The sequence below is a fragment of the Propithecus coquereli genome, unplaced genomic scaffold (genome assembly GCF_000956105.1).
Source record: "Propithecus coquereli isolate 6110/MARCELLA unplaced genomic scaffold, Pcoq_1.0 Scaffold1, whole genome shotgun sequence".
Lineage (NCBI taxonomy): Eukaryota > Metazoa > Chordata > Mammalia > Primates > Indriidae > Propithecus > Propithecus coquereli.
This window is the reverse complement of record NW_012133857.1, coordinates 16,112,516-16,132,029: the sequence shown is the minus strand read 5'-3', so window position 1 is coordinate 16,132,029 and position 19,514 is coordinate 16,112,516. Positions and strand designations below refer to the sequence as shown.

The following is a 19,514-nucleotide window of genomic DNA, read 5'->3' as shown; positions in this document are numbered from 1 at the left end:
TGGAGTCCGTGGGTCTGTCCCGTCTGGCCACCCACTAGCTGCAAGAACTTGTACTAGTGCCCACCTCCTAACAGCCCTCAGTTTCCTCATGTAAAAATAAGGTGCAGATACACCAGATGATCTTTAGGGTTCTTTCCCACTTTGATGGTCTTAAATTCGGACAAAACTTTATCAGCTAACGGAATATGGGTTGTTAAGAACTCCATGAATGTCCCAACTGCCACTTTTTGAAATATATTTACCTTTATTGAAAGGCTATTCCCATGCACACATGCACACAAAATTGTATCTTTTAGAACAGTCTGGATTCTCTTTACAAGGAACTGGACAATTCCGAGATAAATGTAAATAGTCAAACATTCCTGGGCAGTTCTAACAATTTCAGGTACTAGAGAAGAAATCACCAGGCCAGAGATACCAACCAGCGCTGGAAATAGCATGTCCCAGAACCCACCATCCCTTCCCCCAGAAACCCATTTGGGTGTTATGAGGGGCTCAGCTGTTTCCCACCTGGGCAGTTAAAGAATGGGCATAAAGTCCTCACTCGAGACTCAGACCCCCAATTCTCTCTGTCAACCCACAGGAGAGTGAAATGCAGATCTCTATCAAACTTCAGTGATTTTTGTGGGGGAAAGGAAGAAATACAGTTTAAAAGTGATTCTCAAGAGTATCTGGGAGCACTGCACTAGGTGCTTAGTAAAAACCTCATTAGCCGAGGGACCCAACACAATGCCATGCGAGTTCTGAGAGTTTTCAGTGGCTAGAGACTTGCACGCACACAGCTTATGCACGAGGCCACGGCCCCCAGAGCCTGTGTGCACCACATACCAGAGGCAGGCTGTCCTGTCATTTGCTCTTTGGGGGAAAAAGCTGCCGTGGTTACTTTGAAATTAGATTAAGCTATAACAACTAAATCTGAAAGAACATGTTTGCTCACTGAACTTCTCATTTAATCATGTTACACTTAACAGAGCCAGTCATTTCCAAGGTATTTCTATTTTTCTCAATTGATTCCAGACAGTTCTGTGGTTTTGACTTATGCTGATCTTTTTCAATGGAAATAAATGAACCATCTGGAAAAACAAGTACATATAAAACACCACTTCCTAACATTTTAAAATGTTAAGTTTGGAAATTTTTTTTTCCAAAGGATTTTGGTGCATTATAAGTGCCAACAGGTTTAATAAAATTTCATGAAGAACTTCTGCAGAGGCAAAAAAAAAAAAAAAAAAAAAATGATCTGTGCTTTTCTGATGGCTTTATGAGCTGTGAAAAACAGGCACACCCTGCAGTCCCATATCCCTGTTCCAGCCACGCGCATGCAACCACCCTAGAAGCACCAGTCCTTGGACAGGTACAGGACTTCTACCCTCTGAAGTCCCCAACACAGAAGTCCCATCTGGAGCAGAGCCCAGCAGGGCAAACCCCACGCTCCCTGTGGAAGGATAGGAGGCCTGCCGGCCAGGGCACACACAGGGTACATCTTCCAACTCAGGGGCCATCCAACCTGGCCTGGAGGTCTAGAGCAGACCAGGGCCTGGCACTGACCGGCATCATAGGACCTAGTGGATGACAACAGTCTCTCACTTAGTGAGCACCTCTGCTGTGCTGCGAATGTCCGTGGTGCTAGGGGCCCTCCCTCTAGTATCTCATTCAGTTCTCACAGCAACCTTCAAGGCAGGCCCTACTCTACGCCATAGACCGGTGAGGAAGCTGAAGCATGCATCTTCCTTCCCCAGAGCTAGACAGGCATGATTCCTAGTGTGGGGAGCCCCCTGTTGCTCCCCACTTTGAAAAAAGGCAGTCAGTTGAGCCCTCCAGTACCCTCGTCTGTATAACCCACCACGTTCACAGGGGCAGGTCTGGGAGGGAGGACATGATGGCAGCGTGTTGTCAGAGAAGGAAAACCAGACTGAAATCAGGAGGCCTGAACACAAGGCCTCGCACCACCGCCACATCTCCCTGCAAGAGAAGATTCTCTCTTCTAAAAATCAGGCTGACAGTAATCACCACCTGTCCCCCTCTTGGAGCTGTCACAAGGATCCAAAGTGACAGTACAAGCAAAAGTGTCTGTTGACAGTAGTGAGGCTACCGTGGCCGCCCTGTTGGCCCCGGCTGGCGCAGAGGAGCTCACCTTGCAGCACCGTTTCACAGTCGTGAGACCCACCCAGAAGAAAAAAATCAGCACACTCCTGACTCTAAAAAAGAAGAAATGCTTACTGGGCACTCCTGACACTAGTCGAAGTGGTCGTAACACTCGAAAGGCACGGAGGGCTTTGACATCAAAGCCTCCTGATTTGCCGCTAGAGTGGTTCCCGCCTTCTGTTTCTTTGGTTAATTGTTCCAAAATTACACTAAACAATCTGAAAGAAGAAAGAAAGAAAGAAATTTTAGAGTCTGTCACCCATGGAAGCAAAATAGGATGATAATGGTAGTTATTTTTGAACAAGGGCTAATTCTGTGCGGCTGCTGCTTTAAAGAAAAGGCAGGCAAGGCAGAGGCAAGAACTGGGCTGTGAAATCTGAACACGACCCTCATCTCTAAAATGACTTGGGACAGGGATCAATCTCGTCTGTTTTCATGCCAATGGAGTCGCCGAGAAAGTCAGCCCCCACGGAAGAGGGGGCTCACTGGGGACCCAACACCGACAAGTGGAATTGTCACAAACTGAAATGACAATACCAACCTCGGTGGCCAGCATTTCTATAGTAAGCACTGCACATACGTTATTACGTTAGTCCTCACAAAACGTCACGCGGCAGGAATTATTAACACCATTTTACATGTGAGAAAACAAACTCGATGGGAAGGAGTAACTTGCCCAAGGACACACAAATAGTGGAAGAACCCACACTCAAGTACAGGTATGTTGGCCTCATCAGAATGCAGGTCCCACAGGGCAGGGGGTTTTAGTGTGTTTTGGTCATTTGTTCAGCAGTCTGTTCTCGCCGGGTGCCTACAACAGTTCCTGACACACAGGAAGTGCTCAGAAAATATATGATGAATGAATCGATGAATCACTTCAAAGGCCCGCATCTTAGTACGTTATACCACTTCCAGTGTGGTCACTGACACGCACCCCCGCCTTCTGCTCACAGGCATAGTGAACGATGTAAATCGCAGATGCTAACGAGCTGTGCAAAGGCTAAAAGCAGTTACCTAAGGTAAGGTATTAATATCGTCATTTTTCCTTTTGAAATGTGAATAATATTGAATCTGGCAGACACAATAAATTTTTTCCTACTCTAAGAAGGTTTTTTGGATAAAGCTATTTGCAGGCAATCTGCTCATTTAACAGTTACTTTTGCTCTTTCGAATAAATATTTATTCTTTGGAATTATCGCTCGTTTTTCAGAATAAATATAAATTTACCCGTTTCAAACACCATCAACTCTGGCCAATCAGATTGTGGGAATGATTGGCCCGGCAACAAAGAAAAGGTTTCTAAAGTGTAACTAGCAGCCAAAGCAGAAACTTTGCCCCCACCGGCATGCCTCCGGATTGCCAAGACACTAAGTCTATAAAACCCAGGGTGGTCTGATTGCAGTCTTGATTGGGTAGTCATGTCATTCTGGGGCATTTACAGACCAGTCCTTTGTTTTAATAACAGCACAGCAATTTGCAATGAACCCAGCCAGGAGGGAAAATAAGCCAGGTCTCTACCTTTACAGAGCTTCAGATAGAAGGCTCTCTCTAGTTATGACTAGGGAAATACATCAAATTTATGACAGGTTTCTCTCTCATTTGTGTATTTTTAATTACTGTAAACCCCTGCAGTAAGGCTAAAGTGAAAAGTCTCTCCTCCAAAACAAATTCATAGCTTCATAAAAACCAAGAAAAAAGAAGAAAGAAAACCTCAAACTCTTCTGAAATGTGGAAGCCACAGGAATTTTCATCCCAAAGGGTTGGGAAAGTAATTTATGCAGGTGGTGACTTAAGATTGCTTTTAAGTATCGGTGTTTTGCAATGTACACTTTATGGTCCTTTTATTCCCTGTTCCTCAGCAATGCCCTTGAAAACAGGTGAAAAATGTCTCTCTCCCATTAAGAGAGGAGCCCGAGTCAGAAAGCAGCAGACTCGTCCCCAGATAGCACAGGCTGTAAGGGGCCAGGGCTGGTTTCCATTCCTAAGAGTTAGGAGACTTTAGGAAAGTCCTTTTTCTCTGGGCCTCAGTCTCCCTCTCTGTAACATGAGAAAACTGGATGAAGTGACCCAAAGAATGACCTTGCCATTCGAAATAGGATTCTGTGATTCTATTCTCCTCACTACTCCCCCTACCCAAAAAACTATCATGTTTCTGAACAAATAAGGACATGAGAAGAACGCAGTAATCGATCCTAGATTGTTATGAAAAGTTTACCCCAAGACCGGAGAAAAAAGGCAAGGAGCTGCCCAAACTGACAAAATTCAGAAGCACCGGAATGAGCCATGTTCTTCTTCACAAGAGTTTAAGGAGCCTGCATGCTTGAAATATATTTTTATTGAAAAATTAGAGGAGTGGGATAAAAGTTGGATTAGAGCAAACTTTTCTCTAAAGAAATAACGTCAGCTCTGGTAGACACATGGAGTTCTCTTGTGGTCACATTAACAGCTAACGTTTTAAAAATATCAATTACTTCCTTAATGTCTCGGTTATTGGGAATCCTGACAAAAGCAGTATGTCGCTGTCGACTTGGAATGGAAAATCCATTGGGATGAGATACAGACTGCAGCTGGAAACTTCAGTGAGTAGGAATTTGATTCAAATGAAGACATCATAATTCGTATTTTTTCTTTCTTAAGGCTTTTCTTCAACTCTTTGACTACAATCTAGTGCATATTTTAGATAAAAAAATAATCGGGCAGTCTAAAGTTTTTCATACTTACTAAGGAAAAAAAACCCAAAGAGTCCAGTCTGTGTTAGTTTCCCAGATGATTTTTTTACTTTAAGTCACTTTACTGCAGTTTAATTTAAACATAAAACACACTCATTTAAAGTCTACAATAAGATGAGTTTTGACAAATGTATAAGCCCAAGTAACAAATACCACAATTAAGATATATTAGTATTTCCAGCACCTCAAATGGTTCTCTTGTGTTCTCTCACAGTCATCGCTCCTCTGAGCTCAACCTTGGCTATTTATGGCTATAGGTTTTTTCCTTTTCTAGCATCTGTATAAATGGAATCCCATACTATGTTCTCCCTTTTTGCTTATTTTCTTTTGCTCACTATACTGTTTTTGAGATTTGTCCAAGTTGTTACATTCATCAGTTCATTTCTTTTTATTGTTCTGTAATATTCCACTACATAAATATACCACAAACAGTCTCTCCATTCACCTGTTGAGGGATATTTGGGTTGTTTCCAGTTTTTCTCTATTATGAATAAACTCTTTTTGTGCACATATGTTTTCATTTATCTTGGATAAATACCTAAGAGTAGAACTAGTAATGTGGTCATATGGTAAGTGCATGTTTAACATTGCAAGAAATGGGCAAATTTTTCCAAAGTGATTATACCATTTTCCATTTCCACCAGCGGTGTATGAGAGTTCCAGTTGTTCCACGTTTTGGTTAACGTTCGGTATTTCCAGTCTTTTCACATTTAGTGAGTATGCAGTGCTGCTGTAGCTTCAATTTGCGTCTCTCTAATTACTAGCAATGCTGAGCATTCACGTATCTTCTTTTGTGAAGATCTGTTCAAATCTTTTGCCATTTATTGGATTGCCTCCTTACTATTGGGTTGTAAGAGTTCTTTGTATATTCTGCATACAAATCTTACATCAGATATACATATTGTGAATATTTTCCCAGTCTGTGCCTTGCTTTTTCATTTTCCTCACATTGCCTTGAAGAAAAGTTATAAATTTTGATAAAGTCAAATTTTTCAATTATCTCTTTTATGGCTGGTGCTTTTTGTGTCCTGAGAAATCTGAGATCATAAAAATTTTTTCCCATATTTTCTACAAGAAATTTTATAGTTTTGGATTTTACATATAGGTCTATGGTCCATTTTAAGGTGATATTTGTATGTAGTATGAGGTAATAATGTAGTTTTTTTTTTCATATGGATAGTTGTTCCCAGCCACCATTTGTTGAAAACAGTTTCTTGGATCCATTGAATTTTCAAGGCCCTTCTGTCTAAAATCAACTGGTCACATACTTATGGGTCTATTTCTAGACTCCCTGTTCTGTTCCATTGATCTTTATGTGTACCTCTTATGCCAGCAGCACACTATCTTGGCTACTATAGCTTTATTTATTTATTTATATTTTTGAGAGACAGGGTCTCACTCTGTTGCCCAGGCTAGAGTACAATGGCATAGCCATAGCTCATTGCAGCCCTAAAGTCCTAAGCTTGAATGATCCTCCTCCCTTAGCCTCCCAAGTAGCTGGGACTATATGTGCACACAATCACGCCCAGCTAATTTTTTTATTTTTTGTACTTTTTGAAGAGATGGGGTCTCACTATGCTGCCCAGGCTGATCTTGAACTCCTGGCCTCAAGTGATCCTTTCACCTCAGCCTCTCGAGCCACCACATTCGGCCTACTGTAGCTTTAGAGTAAGCCTTAGAACCAGGCTCCAGATTTGTTCTTAAGGATTTCTTTGGCTAGTCCAGATCCTAATTTCCATATAAATGTTTGAACAAGGTTGTCAATCTCTACAAAAATTCTGCTGGGATTTAGATTAAGATTCAATCTATAGTTCAACTGGAGAAGAACTGACATCCTAACAATATGGAATCTTCCAATGCATGAACATGGTACATCACTCCATTCATTTAGGTCTTCTTTCTCTTAGCAAGGTTTTGTCATTTTAGTCAACGATTTATACCTAAATATTTCATGTTTTTTAATGCTATAGTAAATAGCAATATTTAAAATTTTCATTTTCTAAGTGTTTATGGCTAGTATATAAAAATTCCCGTGATTTTTTTACACTGACCTTTTATCCAGAAACATTGCTAAATTCAGTTAGAAAACATAACTATGTATGATTTCAAATCTTTTTAAATTCATTGACATTTATTTTATGGCCTGGAATATTGTTTCTCGATGAACGTTCCACATGCATGTGAAAAGAATGTGTATTCTGCTCTTGTGTGGGGGAATGTTCCTAAAAAATGTCAATTAGGTCAAGTTGGTTACGGTATTGTTTAAGTCTCCCTACATCCTTAGGGATTTTCTGTCTACATGTTCTATCAATACTCCTCAAGAGAGTATTAAAATATACAACTATAACTTCAGATTTGTTTATTTCTCTTTTGGGTCTATAAGTTTTGGCTTTGTGTATTTGAAGCTCTGTTATTAGGCATAGATAGATCTAGGATTGTCACATCCTCTTGATGAAATGACTTCTTTATCCTTGATAGTATCCTTGCTCTGAAGTCCACTTTGTTGGATATTGCTATAGCTACTCTAGCTTTCTTTTCATTCGTTTTTGCATTGTATATATTTTTCTGTCCTTTTACTTTCAAATTATTTGCGTCTTTATATTTAAAATAGGTTTCTTAGACACTATAGAGTATTATTTTTATATACGTATAATCTGATAATCTCTGGATTTTAATGAAGGTTTAGCTGGGTTTAAACCTAGCGTCTTGCTATTTGTTTTCTATTTGTCCTGTCCATTGTTTCTTTTTCTTCTTCTTCCTTGCCTTTTTTGGATTGAGGTTTTTTTAATTCTATATAATCTGCACTATAGGCTCATTAGCTATACCTTTGTATTTTTTTAATGGCTACTCTAGGACAAGTGTCAACAAAAATTTTCTGTAAAGTGCCAGATAGTAAATATTCTATGATCTGCAGGCCATAGTCTGTCACCACTACTCAACTCCACTATTATAATACCAAGTAGCCACAGACATGAGTGAATGTGGCTGAATTACAATGAAAGTTTATTTGCCAAAGCAGGTGGCAAATAAAATACTTTGTCAACGTGAAAAAAAAACAACAGGCTTAAACTGGATTTGGTCTACAGGTTATAGTTTGCCAATCCATGCTCGAAGGTTTACAATTATCCATCTTTAATTTATCACAGTCTAACTTCAAATAATATTTTATCACTCCAGCTACTGTATAAATACTTGACAATAGTATATGGCTATTTCCCCATTTCTGTCTTTTGTGCTATTGTTGTCATAAATTTATTTCTACAGAAGCTACAGACCCCACAATACAGTGTTGCTATTTTTGATTTAAACAATTATCTTTAAAGAGATTTAAAAATGAGTTTAAAAAAAATGTCTTCATATTTACCCATGTATTTACCCTTTCTGATATTCTTCATTCTCTTTGTGCAGATCCGCATGTCTACCTGGTGTCGTTTTCCTCCGGCTTGAAGAACTGCCTTTAACATTCCTTGAGGCGCAGGTGTGTTGGTCTTGGATCCTCAAGCTTTGGAAAGTCTGAAAAAGGTTTTATCTTGACTTCAATTTTAGAAGATATTTCAGCGAATAAGAATTCTAGGTTGGCATTTTCCACCAGTACTTTAAAGATATCTTCCTGTTGTCTTCTTGCTTGCATAGTTGTTAAGAAGTCTGAGATGTCCTTTCTCTAAGACTTTATCTTTGATTTTTAACAATTTGATTATGATTATGATGTGCCTTGCTGTGACTTTCTTCATGTTCATTTTGCTCAGGCTTTGTTGAGGTTCTTGGATTTGTGAGTTTGTATTTCTCATCACATTTGGAAATTTTGGAGCCATGTCCTCAAATATTTTTTTCTGTCTCCCCTTTCTCCCTTTTTCTTCTGAGATTCCACATATGTCAGGTTACTTGATATTTCCCCACAGGTCACCCAGGTGATGTTCATTTTTTCCCTCAATTGTTACTCTTTGTGTTATTGCTACATCTTCAAATTCCCTTATTTTATTCTTCCCTAGTGTCTAATCTGCTGTTAGGCCAATCCAGGAGATTTTTTCATTGTACACATAGTTTTCACCTCTTGAAGTCCCATTTGGTTCTTTTTCATATGTCCCATCTTTCCTCATTACAGTCATGTAGCCCTTTAAGTCCATAAACATATTTATAACAGCTGTTTTTAAAATTTTGTGCTAATTCCATCATCTCTGTCATTTCAGAGTCTATTTCTATTGACGGAACTTCCTCCTGGTTATGGGTTACATTTCTTCATATGTCCAGTAATATTTTACTGGATGCTGGACATTTTGAATGTTACCTTGTTAAGTATTTGGATTTTGTTGTCTTCCTTTAAAGAGAGTTGGATTTTGTTTTGGCAGGCCATTAAGTTACTTGCATATCAGTTTGTTCCTTTCCAGATTTCTTTTCAAACATTGTTAGCAAGGATTTCAGTAGTCTTTAGAGCAGGGATTGGTAAATTTTTTTCTATAAAAGGGCCAGATAGTAAACAGTTTAGGCTTTGTGAACCTACTCAAACTCAACTATGTAAACAAATGAACGTGGCTATGTTACAATAAAATCTTATTTATAAAAATAGGTGGCAGGCTAGATGGGCTAGGATTTGGCCTACTGGCCATAGTTTGCTGACCCCTGCTCTACAGCAAGTTTAGCACTACTATAATGGCATTTGTGGGGTCTCTACTGTCAATCCAGGGTGTTTAATGAGATCTTTCCACTCTGGGTAGTCAGAACTTGAACACCATCCAGTCCTTTGTGGGCTCTTGTTATTATCCATTTTACACGCCCCCCCCGCCCCCGCAGTGTTTCTCTTTTCCCTAGTAGTATTCTTTGCCTGGAATCACAGACTCACACCCATGTAAGTGTAGCTTAGTCTTCAACCAAAACTGAAGAGGACCCCAAGGCATATTTATGGAACTCCTTCTCTGAATAGCTCTCTCTCTTCCCATATTTTATCTGTCACATCTCAGCTACTTAGCCTCCCCTAACTCTTGTCTCTATCTCCTTAACCCAATGAGACTACCATGCTCCTCTTGGTTCCCTATCCTTGTGCTGTGCTATTGTGTGAAAAATGTCTCCAGGAAGTAAGCCAAAATGATCGTAGCGTGGTGACAAAAGAAATGGAGCTAAGCATCTCTATTTTCTAGCTGAACAAAAGTCCAGTGGCAGAAAAGGCACAGCAAAATTATTTCAGAACCAAGAGATCTGCAAGGCTTCTGCTTGCCATTCCTTGATAAGAGTCCGCCACACACAGGAAGGTATGGCACAAATCCACCACCTGTTCATTTTAGGTGGACTACCTTTGCAATGATGCCTTAGATGCCAATGTACTGTGGTGGTTTTTGCAAAAGCTAACTTTTTCTTTTTTTTTTTGATAAATGTTTCATTTGTATTTATTTTGTTATTTTTTATTTATTTCAGAATATCATGCTAGTACAAATGATTTGGTTACATAAATTGCTTTTGTACCGTGCCCATCCCCCAGACAGTGTACATTGTACCCGTTAGGTGCTAACTTTTTCTCCCCACAAGTCTAATCATCTCACTGGGCCACCACTTTGGATCCCATATTAACTTCCTAGGTTGAAAAGACAGGCCTCAGACCAATCCCACTCTCCCAATATCCAGCAGAATTAGTCTCCAAGGAAAAACCAAAGGATTCATAACAAAAAGATCATCATAAAGAAAAATTACCTTGCTCAACTGAAAAAGGCAGTTGGCTGAAGTCATGAAGATGAAAACAGAAAGGCTATTTAAAAATCTCTAATTGTAATTTTAGGAGCAATTCATTTTATAGCTAGGATACCTAAGACGCAGAGATGGGATATAACTTATCCTCCTATGTGGGTATTTGGTCCAAAGACCCAGCATTCCTCTGACACTGATTCATTTTTTCCTTGCTGGCAACATTTCCAGGTATGGAAGGACCAGAGTTACACAGGCCACTGTTTTTTATTTTAACATTTTCCTTTAACTAAAACTACCGGTGTTTTCTTCCTGCAACAGGATTTTGGGAGAACACCTGCTTCTCTGCATTTTTTAGCTTATTTCATTTTATGCCAGATATGTGACATTATTCAGACACTTGTTTAGTTATTTAAAATGAGATAGTATGCCAGAGCTTCTCCCACAAGTCAGCAGGAAAAAACAACTTTGCTCAAGGGATGTTACATAGCAGAGTACCCCAGTGTTATGAAGGCTTTATTATTATTTTTTTTTTTTAACTTAACATGGTGCTAAGTAGTAAGAGATCTACTCATTTGACTCTCATCACCAACAGGGCTGGTCTATTTGAGGAGGTCCAAGGCCCCGTAAGGTAAAGCCTCTCACATTAGGGGCTTAGACTCCCTTCTATAACATGTTACTGAAAAGAGGAGTCACAATAATGACAAAATTCAAACCAGTCTCTTCCCAGAGATTGACAGCGGCATCACCAGTCCTTAAGGACTCCTGACAGGTACTGGTACAATAGCTGGCATAGAAGAGCAATCACATTCCCTAAAAAGACTATTCTCTGCCACTCTCCACCCCCACCTCCCATTTTCCAAATAAACATTTTCCCCAAAGTAAAAGGGACTTACCCTACTATTACTATAACAAAATCCAGTAAATTCCATCCATTCCTAACATAAGCATTAGGATGCAGCAATAATCCATACGCTATAATCTTCAAAAATGTCTCGACTGTAAAAATAATCAGGAAGGCATATTCTACTTTTTCCTGTGAAGAGAAACAAAGAACACACCAAAAAAAAAAAAAAAAAAAAGGAAGAAAATGGAAACAAACAGAAACGGATTAGAATCAACATCTCAGAGATATAAGCATTTTCCTCCAAGCAAAGTTTTATTATGAGAAATGGAACAATTACATTGCACCTGTGCCAGAAAGGCATTTAAATTCTAACACTGAATTTCTCATAAGCAACTAAGTGCAAAACACTTCACTCCAGGCTGCATGACTGCATTTTGCCACCTGCCCTAATGCGTGTGCAATGAGTCTGCCTAGGATGTAACAGGCATGTTTGTTATTTGCACACATTTGCAAAATGCAGCAGGTTTTTCTCCTGAGATTGCCAAATCAGGCCCAGAAAAGCACAAGGGTGCAACAAATATCCCAACAGCAGCTTTGAACAGAATGTCCTTTGGAAGAAATGAAGATGCATCTGTTTTGACCCCCTCTTCCTCTTGGGTTTATGTCTGACTTCTAAGTCAGAGTCAGCTTTGTCACTGAGTAGCAAGGTGACCTTGGGCAAGACCCTCCCCTCCTCTGGACATAAGTTTCCACATCCACACAGTAAGGGGGTGAATTCAGGATGGCAAACACCCTGCCTGCTCACTGGCACGCTACCTCTCCCTGCCGACACTGCTGACCATCACTGTGCACTTTCCCAGGGAGCCTGGGCTCAGCCTCCGAACCCTTCTCTTGTACCCGCCCCAGTAGCAATTCCCATCTGATTGCCATAGACCCTGGAGGTGCCACCCAGGAGCTGAGTGACTCTTAGAGCCTTTCCAGGTCCAACCCAGGCAACTCCACAAGCTGTAGAAAACATATCAATCAGCGGGTCTGAAAACTTTGACTCTTTCCTTGTTCATGAGTGTCTTTTGTATATGGCTTTGGTTTCAGTAGGAATATGGACCGATGGAGATGTAATTAATTTTACAAGAGGCATCCCTTAGCAAGAAGCTACTTAAATAATAACTAAGCAAAAAATCATTGGCAATTAAAACTCTTCAATATGAACTATAAAGTCCTCTATGAATATTAGTGGGACCTGAGGAGAATTACCAATACCTTAGGGAAATGGAAATCATGGAATTCACTTACTAAGATGCCTAGTGCATGAGGTCAAAACAAATTTGGCTCAGGAAACACTTAGCAAGCACCTCTTCTGCACAACAGGCACTGTACCAGGAGCTGAGATTAGAAAAAATGTCCCCACGATGGTCCCTGTCCTCGAGAAGTTTAGTCTGGTAGGGGTGGGGGCTGATGGTTTCGAATGTGCACACAGAGAACTTCTATGAGTCACAAAAGAGGGAGCGGACAAGAGGATTCTGTATCTTCAGCCCTCTGACCAGGCCAAAGGTTCAGGCCACCTCTCCCTGGCCCTTCTATTTCACAACCGATTACAGAAAGGAAAACGAAAAGGACTTTACTGTGTCACATGTGAGCACTATTATAGACATATTTTTATAAATGCAAATTTGTGTGGGTTTTTAAAAAGAAAATTTAAGTTTCTGGAAAGAAATACTCTTTTTAGAACATTTTTTAAAAATATTCATTTTAGGATGATTTCCAGAGGTCTAATTCCATGAAATATTGTCACCTGTTACATATTTGCTTGCAATAGCACCAACGTCCTTTCACATTTAAGTGTGAATCTTGCCTAAGCCCCGCGAGCTCTAGCCATGTGCTGCCAGGGTGCTGCCCCTCTGTCACTGGCTGCATGGAAGAACGTCCCCTTGGCTTGCCCGGGGTCCTCCCACTTGACCAGCAGGGGAACCCTCCAGCTATCACTGTGCACCCCAGCCTTCACCCCACTCTTGACTCCTCACTGGTCCTGTAAAACTGCGGTGCCCAATCCCCGGGCCGCAGTCCGCAGCCTGTTAGGAACTGGGCTGCACAGCAGGAGGTGAGCAAGGAAGCTTCATCTCTATTTGCAGCCGCTCCCCATCGTTCGCATCTCTGCCTGAGCTCTGTCTCCTATCAGATCAGTCACTGTCTCCCATCACCCCCTGATGGGACTGTCTAGTTACAGGAAAACAAGCTCAAGGCTCCCACTGATTCTACATTATGGTGAGTTGCATAATTATTTCATTATATATTATAATGTAATAATAATAGAAATAAAGTACACAATAAATGTAATGCACTTGAATCATCCTAAAACCACTTCCCTCCCCCAGGTCCGTGGAAAAATTCTCTTCCATGAAAACGGTCCCTGGTGCCACAAAGGCAGGAGATTGCTGCTATAAAAGACAGCTCATCAGTTTTTCCTTCCCAGGTCCCAGAGCTATTGTGGTTCCTGTCATTTCTGAACCTACCCACCAGAGCTCTTCTGCTCCTCAGAACACCATCACAGCAGTCTAACAAACTCATTTTTGGTGTGAGTGAGCCATAGTCAGTGTGTTCACAATTTAAGAAGCCTCACTGCCCCCAACCTATACCTGTGCCTGCTCCAAACCTTCTAACAGATCCTGTCCCCAGCCAGGCTCGCCCCATGTCCCTGTAGCTTCCAGTCCTTGACCAGGACCCCACTCCCTTCCCACAGCCACGCTCCCTGTGCTGGGCTGAGTGCTGTGTGAGATGCCCTCTCACGCCACACGCAGACCTACAAGGATGCCCTTGTTTGCTCTCCAGACTCTCCGGTGTCCCGTTCACTGCCACGTCCCCCGTGGAGTGCTCCCAGGAGGCACATGGTGCAGAGCTACTGGACGAACAATCGCCCTTTCATACTACTGCCAGTATTCTGAGGGACAGGGACCAACTCTGGGTCGGGGAAGAGATCCAGGAAGGCTTCAATGAGGCAGTGACATTAACTCTGAAAGCTCAAAGGAAAAGGAATTTTGTTACTTTAACCAGAGGCAAAAATCCCTGAAAATACCAATCCACTGCACTCAAATCAGACCCGGACCCCTAGATGCAGACCGTCACCATCAAGACTTAGAGTTCTACGGGAACAAGATAAGCTAAAAACAGCACACTGATTTTACAATTCCTCTTCCCTTTTTATCCTTCCTGCTCTGTTTACTAGGCCAGACAGGAAAAAAAAAGCTTTTGCTGCCATCAATATTCATAGTAGTTACATCCCTACGTCAAGACAGCACACTATACTTTAGAGCAGAAAAACAAGGCAGAGAACAGACAGTACACCTCCAAACACAGCTTGTTTTTCCTCTTTGGCTTTTATTTATAAGTAATTTTTCCACAATAGCACAAGGGCCATTAGTATAACTGAGTTGTTTAAGATTCTTTATCCTGTCTCCTTGGCCCTCTCCCCCCTCCTTTTTAAAGGATTTGATTTCTCTTTCCAAAATCCTTGGTGAATTACTTGATGGAATTCATTACAAGAAATATAACCTTGCTTTAATGTGATCCTCTATCATAGAGACTGCGCTGTAACGCAAACTGAGCAGTCTCGGCTCCAGAGCAGGCAGACCAGCCTGCCTGTACGCCCGTGTCACCCTCGTCCTCAATCCTGCCGTTAAAAAGGAATCCTAGGAAACAAGTACACCTCCACAATAAACTAATGCAGTAGTAAAACAATCTTGCAAAACATTCGGGAAAAGCTGGATAATTATTTGCTTTACAAAAAGATTGCTCGTTTGAGAAAAGAGTGCTGAGTTAGTCATTTGAAAAGGAAGTCAACAACAAAGTCAGGTTCCCGACTAGGCAAGGTGGGGATGTGCACCCGGCCTAGGGAGCTGGCGAGACGTGGCACAGAGGAGACACTGAGAGCTGTGGCTGGGATGGATGGCAGCAGAGGAAGAAACAATGGCAAGGGCGAAGGGACGGGATGGCAGAAAGGGCCGGCAGGAACCCTCCAGGACCAGACAGGTGAGGTATCCCTGCTGCAGGAGGCCTGGGCAGGGGCTGCACTTTAAAAGCCCCTCCCCAGGATAAACAGAAAGATGAAATGATCCCTACGTCCCATCCCCCTCCACGTGCCAGGCAGAGCCACGCATGTGGGACTCAGCGACCCACCCGCAGGGATTTCTTCTCACCGGCAGGACATTCTGAGTGAGCAGGGCCACTCAAACCTCCCTTTAGAAAACTACAACCAGAGACCACCCTATTATATATGGACAAAAGTCCCCCATAAGTACGTAAGCCTCCAGAGAAACAAGAGAAACAAAGGCTCAAATCTAATCCTGAAACCTGATTTATCTTCTTTAAACAGTGAAATTTCACCAACAAGAAGTCTTTCGGCCAGTTAATCTTACCCAGAACCTTGAGAAACAGACACTGTCAACTAAGCAGGGGATGGGAGATGCCAGAATCCTTAATTACACTTGGTGATCTCCTCTCTTATTCTCAAGGATCCTTTTATTAGCACTGAGGTATGAACGGTCATCCATCCATCCATCCATCCATCCATCCATCCATCCATCCTTGAGCACCCGAGTCCTCCCCAGCGAAGCCTGAACCCTATCCTCGCAGAGCTCCCAGGCTGCTGTCAGAGCAGAACATCAACAGAGGCTTGATGCAGGCAGTTAAGATTCACCTCTCTGCTTTCATGGCTTACACCTGCCAGGAGCTGCCCTCCCAGCCCTGTGTGTTGCACCAGTGCCCTGAACCCAGGGCTCCTCTGGCGGGGGTCGCCCCCACTGTCTTTGCAACTCCAGCATCCAGCACACACCGGACATACACAAGGTACCCACAGGTGCTACTAGGAAGTAGAGAAGGAAAAAAGGGAAGGAATAAAGCAACAAAGCTAGACATAAACAGGCTATTAATACACGGGGTTTTGTGATCCCAGCATAGGTATCAAAAAACAAAAAACAAGGTACGTATCTAAGTTACCACGAACCCTTTCTAGAACAAGTCTGGAATAAACAAACTGCTGAGACAACAGCTGATCTCAACATCTCATCTGGCTTTCCCATTCTATCCCAACCTGCAGCCACTTGGGTAGGATCCTCATCCTTCATCCTTCCCTAGCTTCCTCTTCCAACCTCCCACTGCTGCCCTGGGAGAGCCCTTCTCTCCACGCTGCCAACCTGCTCCCTCCCAAGCCCGTCCTGCCTCACCCACCTAGGGTGCCTGCCACCATGCACGTAAACTCGCCTCTTCAGACACAGTGAGGACACGGCTCTGTGACACGGGGCTAAAAACAAGCCCAGTGTGGTTGAATGGAAAGAGCATAGGGCTTGTGGCCACATATCTGTTTTCTGCTAGTCCCAGCTCAGTTACTGATTCCTTCTGTGGCCCTGGGCCACAGTGGAGCTGTTCCACATCCTGTTCCCTCCATCCAAAATGGTCTCCCCATCCACAAGCTCTACTTGTCCTTCAAGGCTCAGTTGAAATGTCATTTTCTCAGCAAAACTTTTACTGACCTCCCAGACAAAATTAAAAAATAAATTTAAGTTTTTAAAAGTTCTCTCTTTAATAGAGAGCCCAGAAATAAATCCACACATTTACGGTCAACTGATGTTCAAAGGTGCCAAGGACACACAATGGGGAAAGGACAGTCTCCTCAATAAACGGTGTTGGTAAAAGTGGGTATCCACAGGCAGAATGAAATTAGACCCCTAACTCACACCATACACAGAAATCAACTCAAATGGATTAAAGACTTAAACATTAGGACCTGAAATAGTAAAAGAAGAAAAACATAGGGTAAAAGCTTCTTGACCTTGGTCTGGGCAAAGATTTTTTAGATATAAGCCCCAAAATGCAGGCAACAAAAACAAAAATAGACTAATAAGATGTATCAAACCAAAAAGCTTATACATAGCAAAGGAAACACACGACAGAATAAAGACACAACCTACAGAACAGGAGAAAGTATTGCAAGCCACACATCTGATAAGGGGTTAATATCCAAAATATACAAGGAACTCAATAGCAAGAAAACAAATAACCTCGTTTAAAAATGTGCAAAGGACCTGAATGACATTTCTCAAAATAAGACATCTAAATGGCCAATACACACACACACACTGGAATATTATATGGCTTTAAAAACAAGAAGGAAATCCTGTCATTTGTAACAACGTGGATGAACCTGGAGGACATTAAGCTAACTGAAATAAACCAAGCACAGAAAGGCAAATACTGCACGATGTCACTTGTATGTGGGATCTAAAAATGTCAAACTCAAAGAAGCAGAGAGTTGAACGGTGATTGCCAGGGTTTGGGGACAGAGGGATTGGGGAGATGTCAGTCAAAGTATACAAAATTTCAAAGTACACAAAAGTTAGATGGGAGGCCTACTGTATAACACGGTGACTATAGTTAACAATAACGTGTTATACACTTGAAAATTGTTAACAGATTTTAAATGTTCTCACTACCAAAAAAGTATGTTAGGTAAATGTCAATTAGCTTAATTTAGCCATTCCACAATGTATACATATATCAAAACATCAAGTTGTATACTCTAAATATGTACAATTTTTGTCAACTAAAAAAAATAATTTTGGCTAGGCATGGCAGTGGCTCAGGCCTATAATCCTAGCACTCTGGGAGGCTGAGGTGGGAAGACTGCTTGAGCTAAGGAGTTTGAGACCAGCCTGAGCAAGAACGAGACCCCATCTCTACTAAAAATAGAAAAATTAGCCGGGCATGGTGGCGCATGCCTGTAGTCCCAGCTACTCGGGAGGCTGAGGCAGGAGGATCGCTTGAGCCCAGGAGTTTGCGGTTACAGGGAGCTATGTGACACCACTGCACTCTAGCCTGGGCAACAAAGTGAGACCCTGTCATTCATGCATTGATTCATTAATAAAATGAATAAAAATTAATTAAAAAAAATTATCTCTTTAATATTTGTCCCCCCAATAAATTATCTATAAGGACAGAGATCATCTCTATTTCACTCATCATTGCACTGCCAAGGCCGCGAGACTCTGTCTCAAAAAAAAAAAAAAAAAAATTAATTAAAAAAAATTCTCTCTCCCATTTTCTAGAGTATAGTGCCTCAGTTAGTAAGAACTTAAATACCCTGAGATTTCTTATTTTGCCAGTTCCTTTAATCTGTGAAGAATGGGAGAGATTACCTTAAGACAAGGAGGTGCTCTTCTCTAGAGCCCCAGACGGTGGTGGTAATTCGAAACTGCCTAAGAGGTAGAAGTCACTTTTGGGATTTTCTATTTCCTCCAGGTTTCTTCTTAGAAGTTTAAGTAGTGGAAGAAGAATCTAATAGTTCTTGTAGTCTAGTTTACTAAGTAAAATTTCTCCTTAGCCAATAAGGTAAGTGCTCATAAAATCATAGTAGCAATTAAGAGGCTGCCTCTCTTTTTCCGTTAGCATTCATTTATAAAGACAAGGACATCATTTTAGAAACCTAAAAGCACTTAGTAATAAGCAATTAAAATGGGGTGGGAGGAGGAAACATTTTCCTTGGTTTTTATTTCAAAACATATGGTATATTCACAGCCCAAACATTGCAGCCTATTTAATAAAAGGGAAATATGATTATGAGGTTAACCAGGTCAAATATAAATATGTATATGCAGAATGATAACTTCAGTGAAAACCAGAAATTTATTCATAACAAAGAGTGAAGGGGAAAACACCGTAATGTTAACAATGGTCAGACACTTACCTGATTTGTTTTTGTTTCTTTTACTTCTGTGTGTCTTATGTTCTCCAGATTTTCTTTGTTGAGGGTTAACTTTATAATCAAAAAGTTACTTTAAAAAAGGACACTTTAAAAAATGATGCCACTAGTCTTAAAAAAAATAAAATAAAAAGTGATGCCAAGTGATGATTTGATATGATTTAGTGATTTATTGTTTTTTTAAAAGAAGAAGAAAAATGGGGAAAAAAACATGTAAAATATGGGAGAATAAATAATTAAATATGACCTGTTGAATATAGTAATTGTTCACATGGGCATAAATCTGGAAAACTCAGATATCTGGAAGAGACACCAAGAAACAGTTTATCTTATTAATTTATGTGAAGTGCTTTGAGCAATGCTTGGATACAATGTT

General features: G+C 41.1%; 1 protein-coding gene across 4 annotated transcripts in view; it reads right to left on the bottom strand.

Moving 5' to 3' along the window:
- CACNA1D (calcium channel, voltage-dependent, L type, alpha 1D subunit) overlaps positions 1–19,514 on the bottom strand; it is a 318,714-nt gene that overhangs the window by 143,823 nt on the left and 155,377 nt on the right. For all 4 annotated transcript variants that reach the window (XM_012638174.1, XM_012638184.1, XM_012638166.1 and 1 more), the window contains exons 4-5: positions 11,441–11,580; positions 2,221–2,363 (exon numbers count right to left, since the gene is read on the bottom strand). In XM_012638174.1, coding sequence (XP_012493628.1) covers positions 2,221–2,363; positions 11,441–11,580 — 283 coding nt within the window. The remainder of the gene's footprint in view (positions 1–2,220; positions 2,364–11,440; positions 11,581–19,514) is intronic.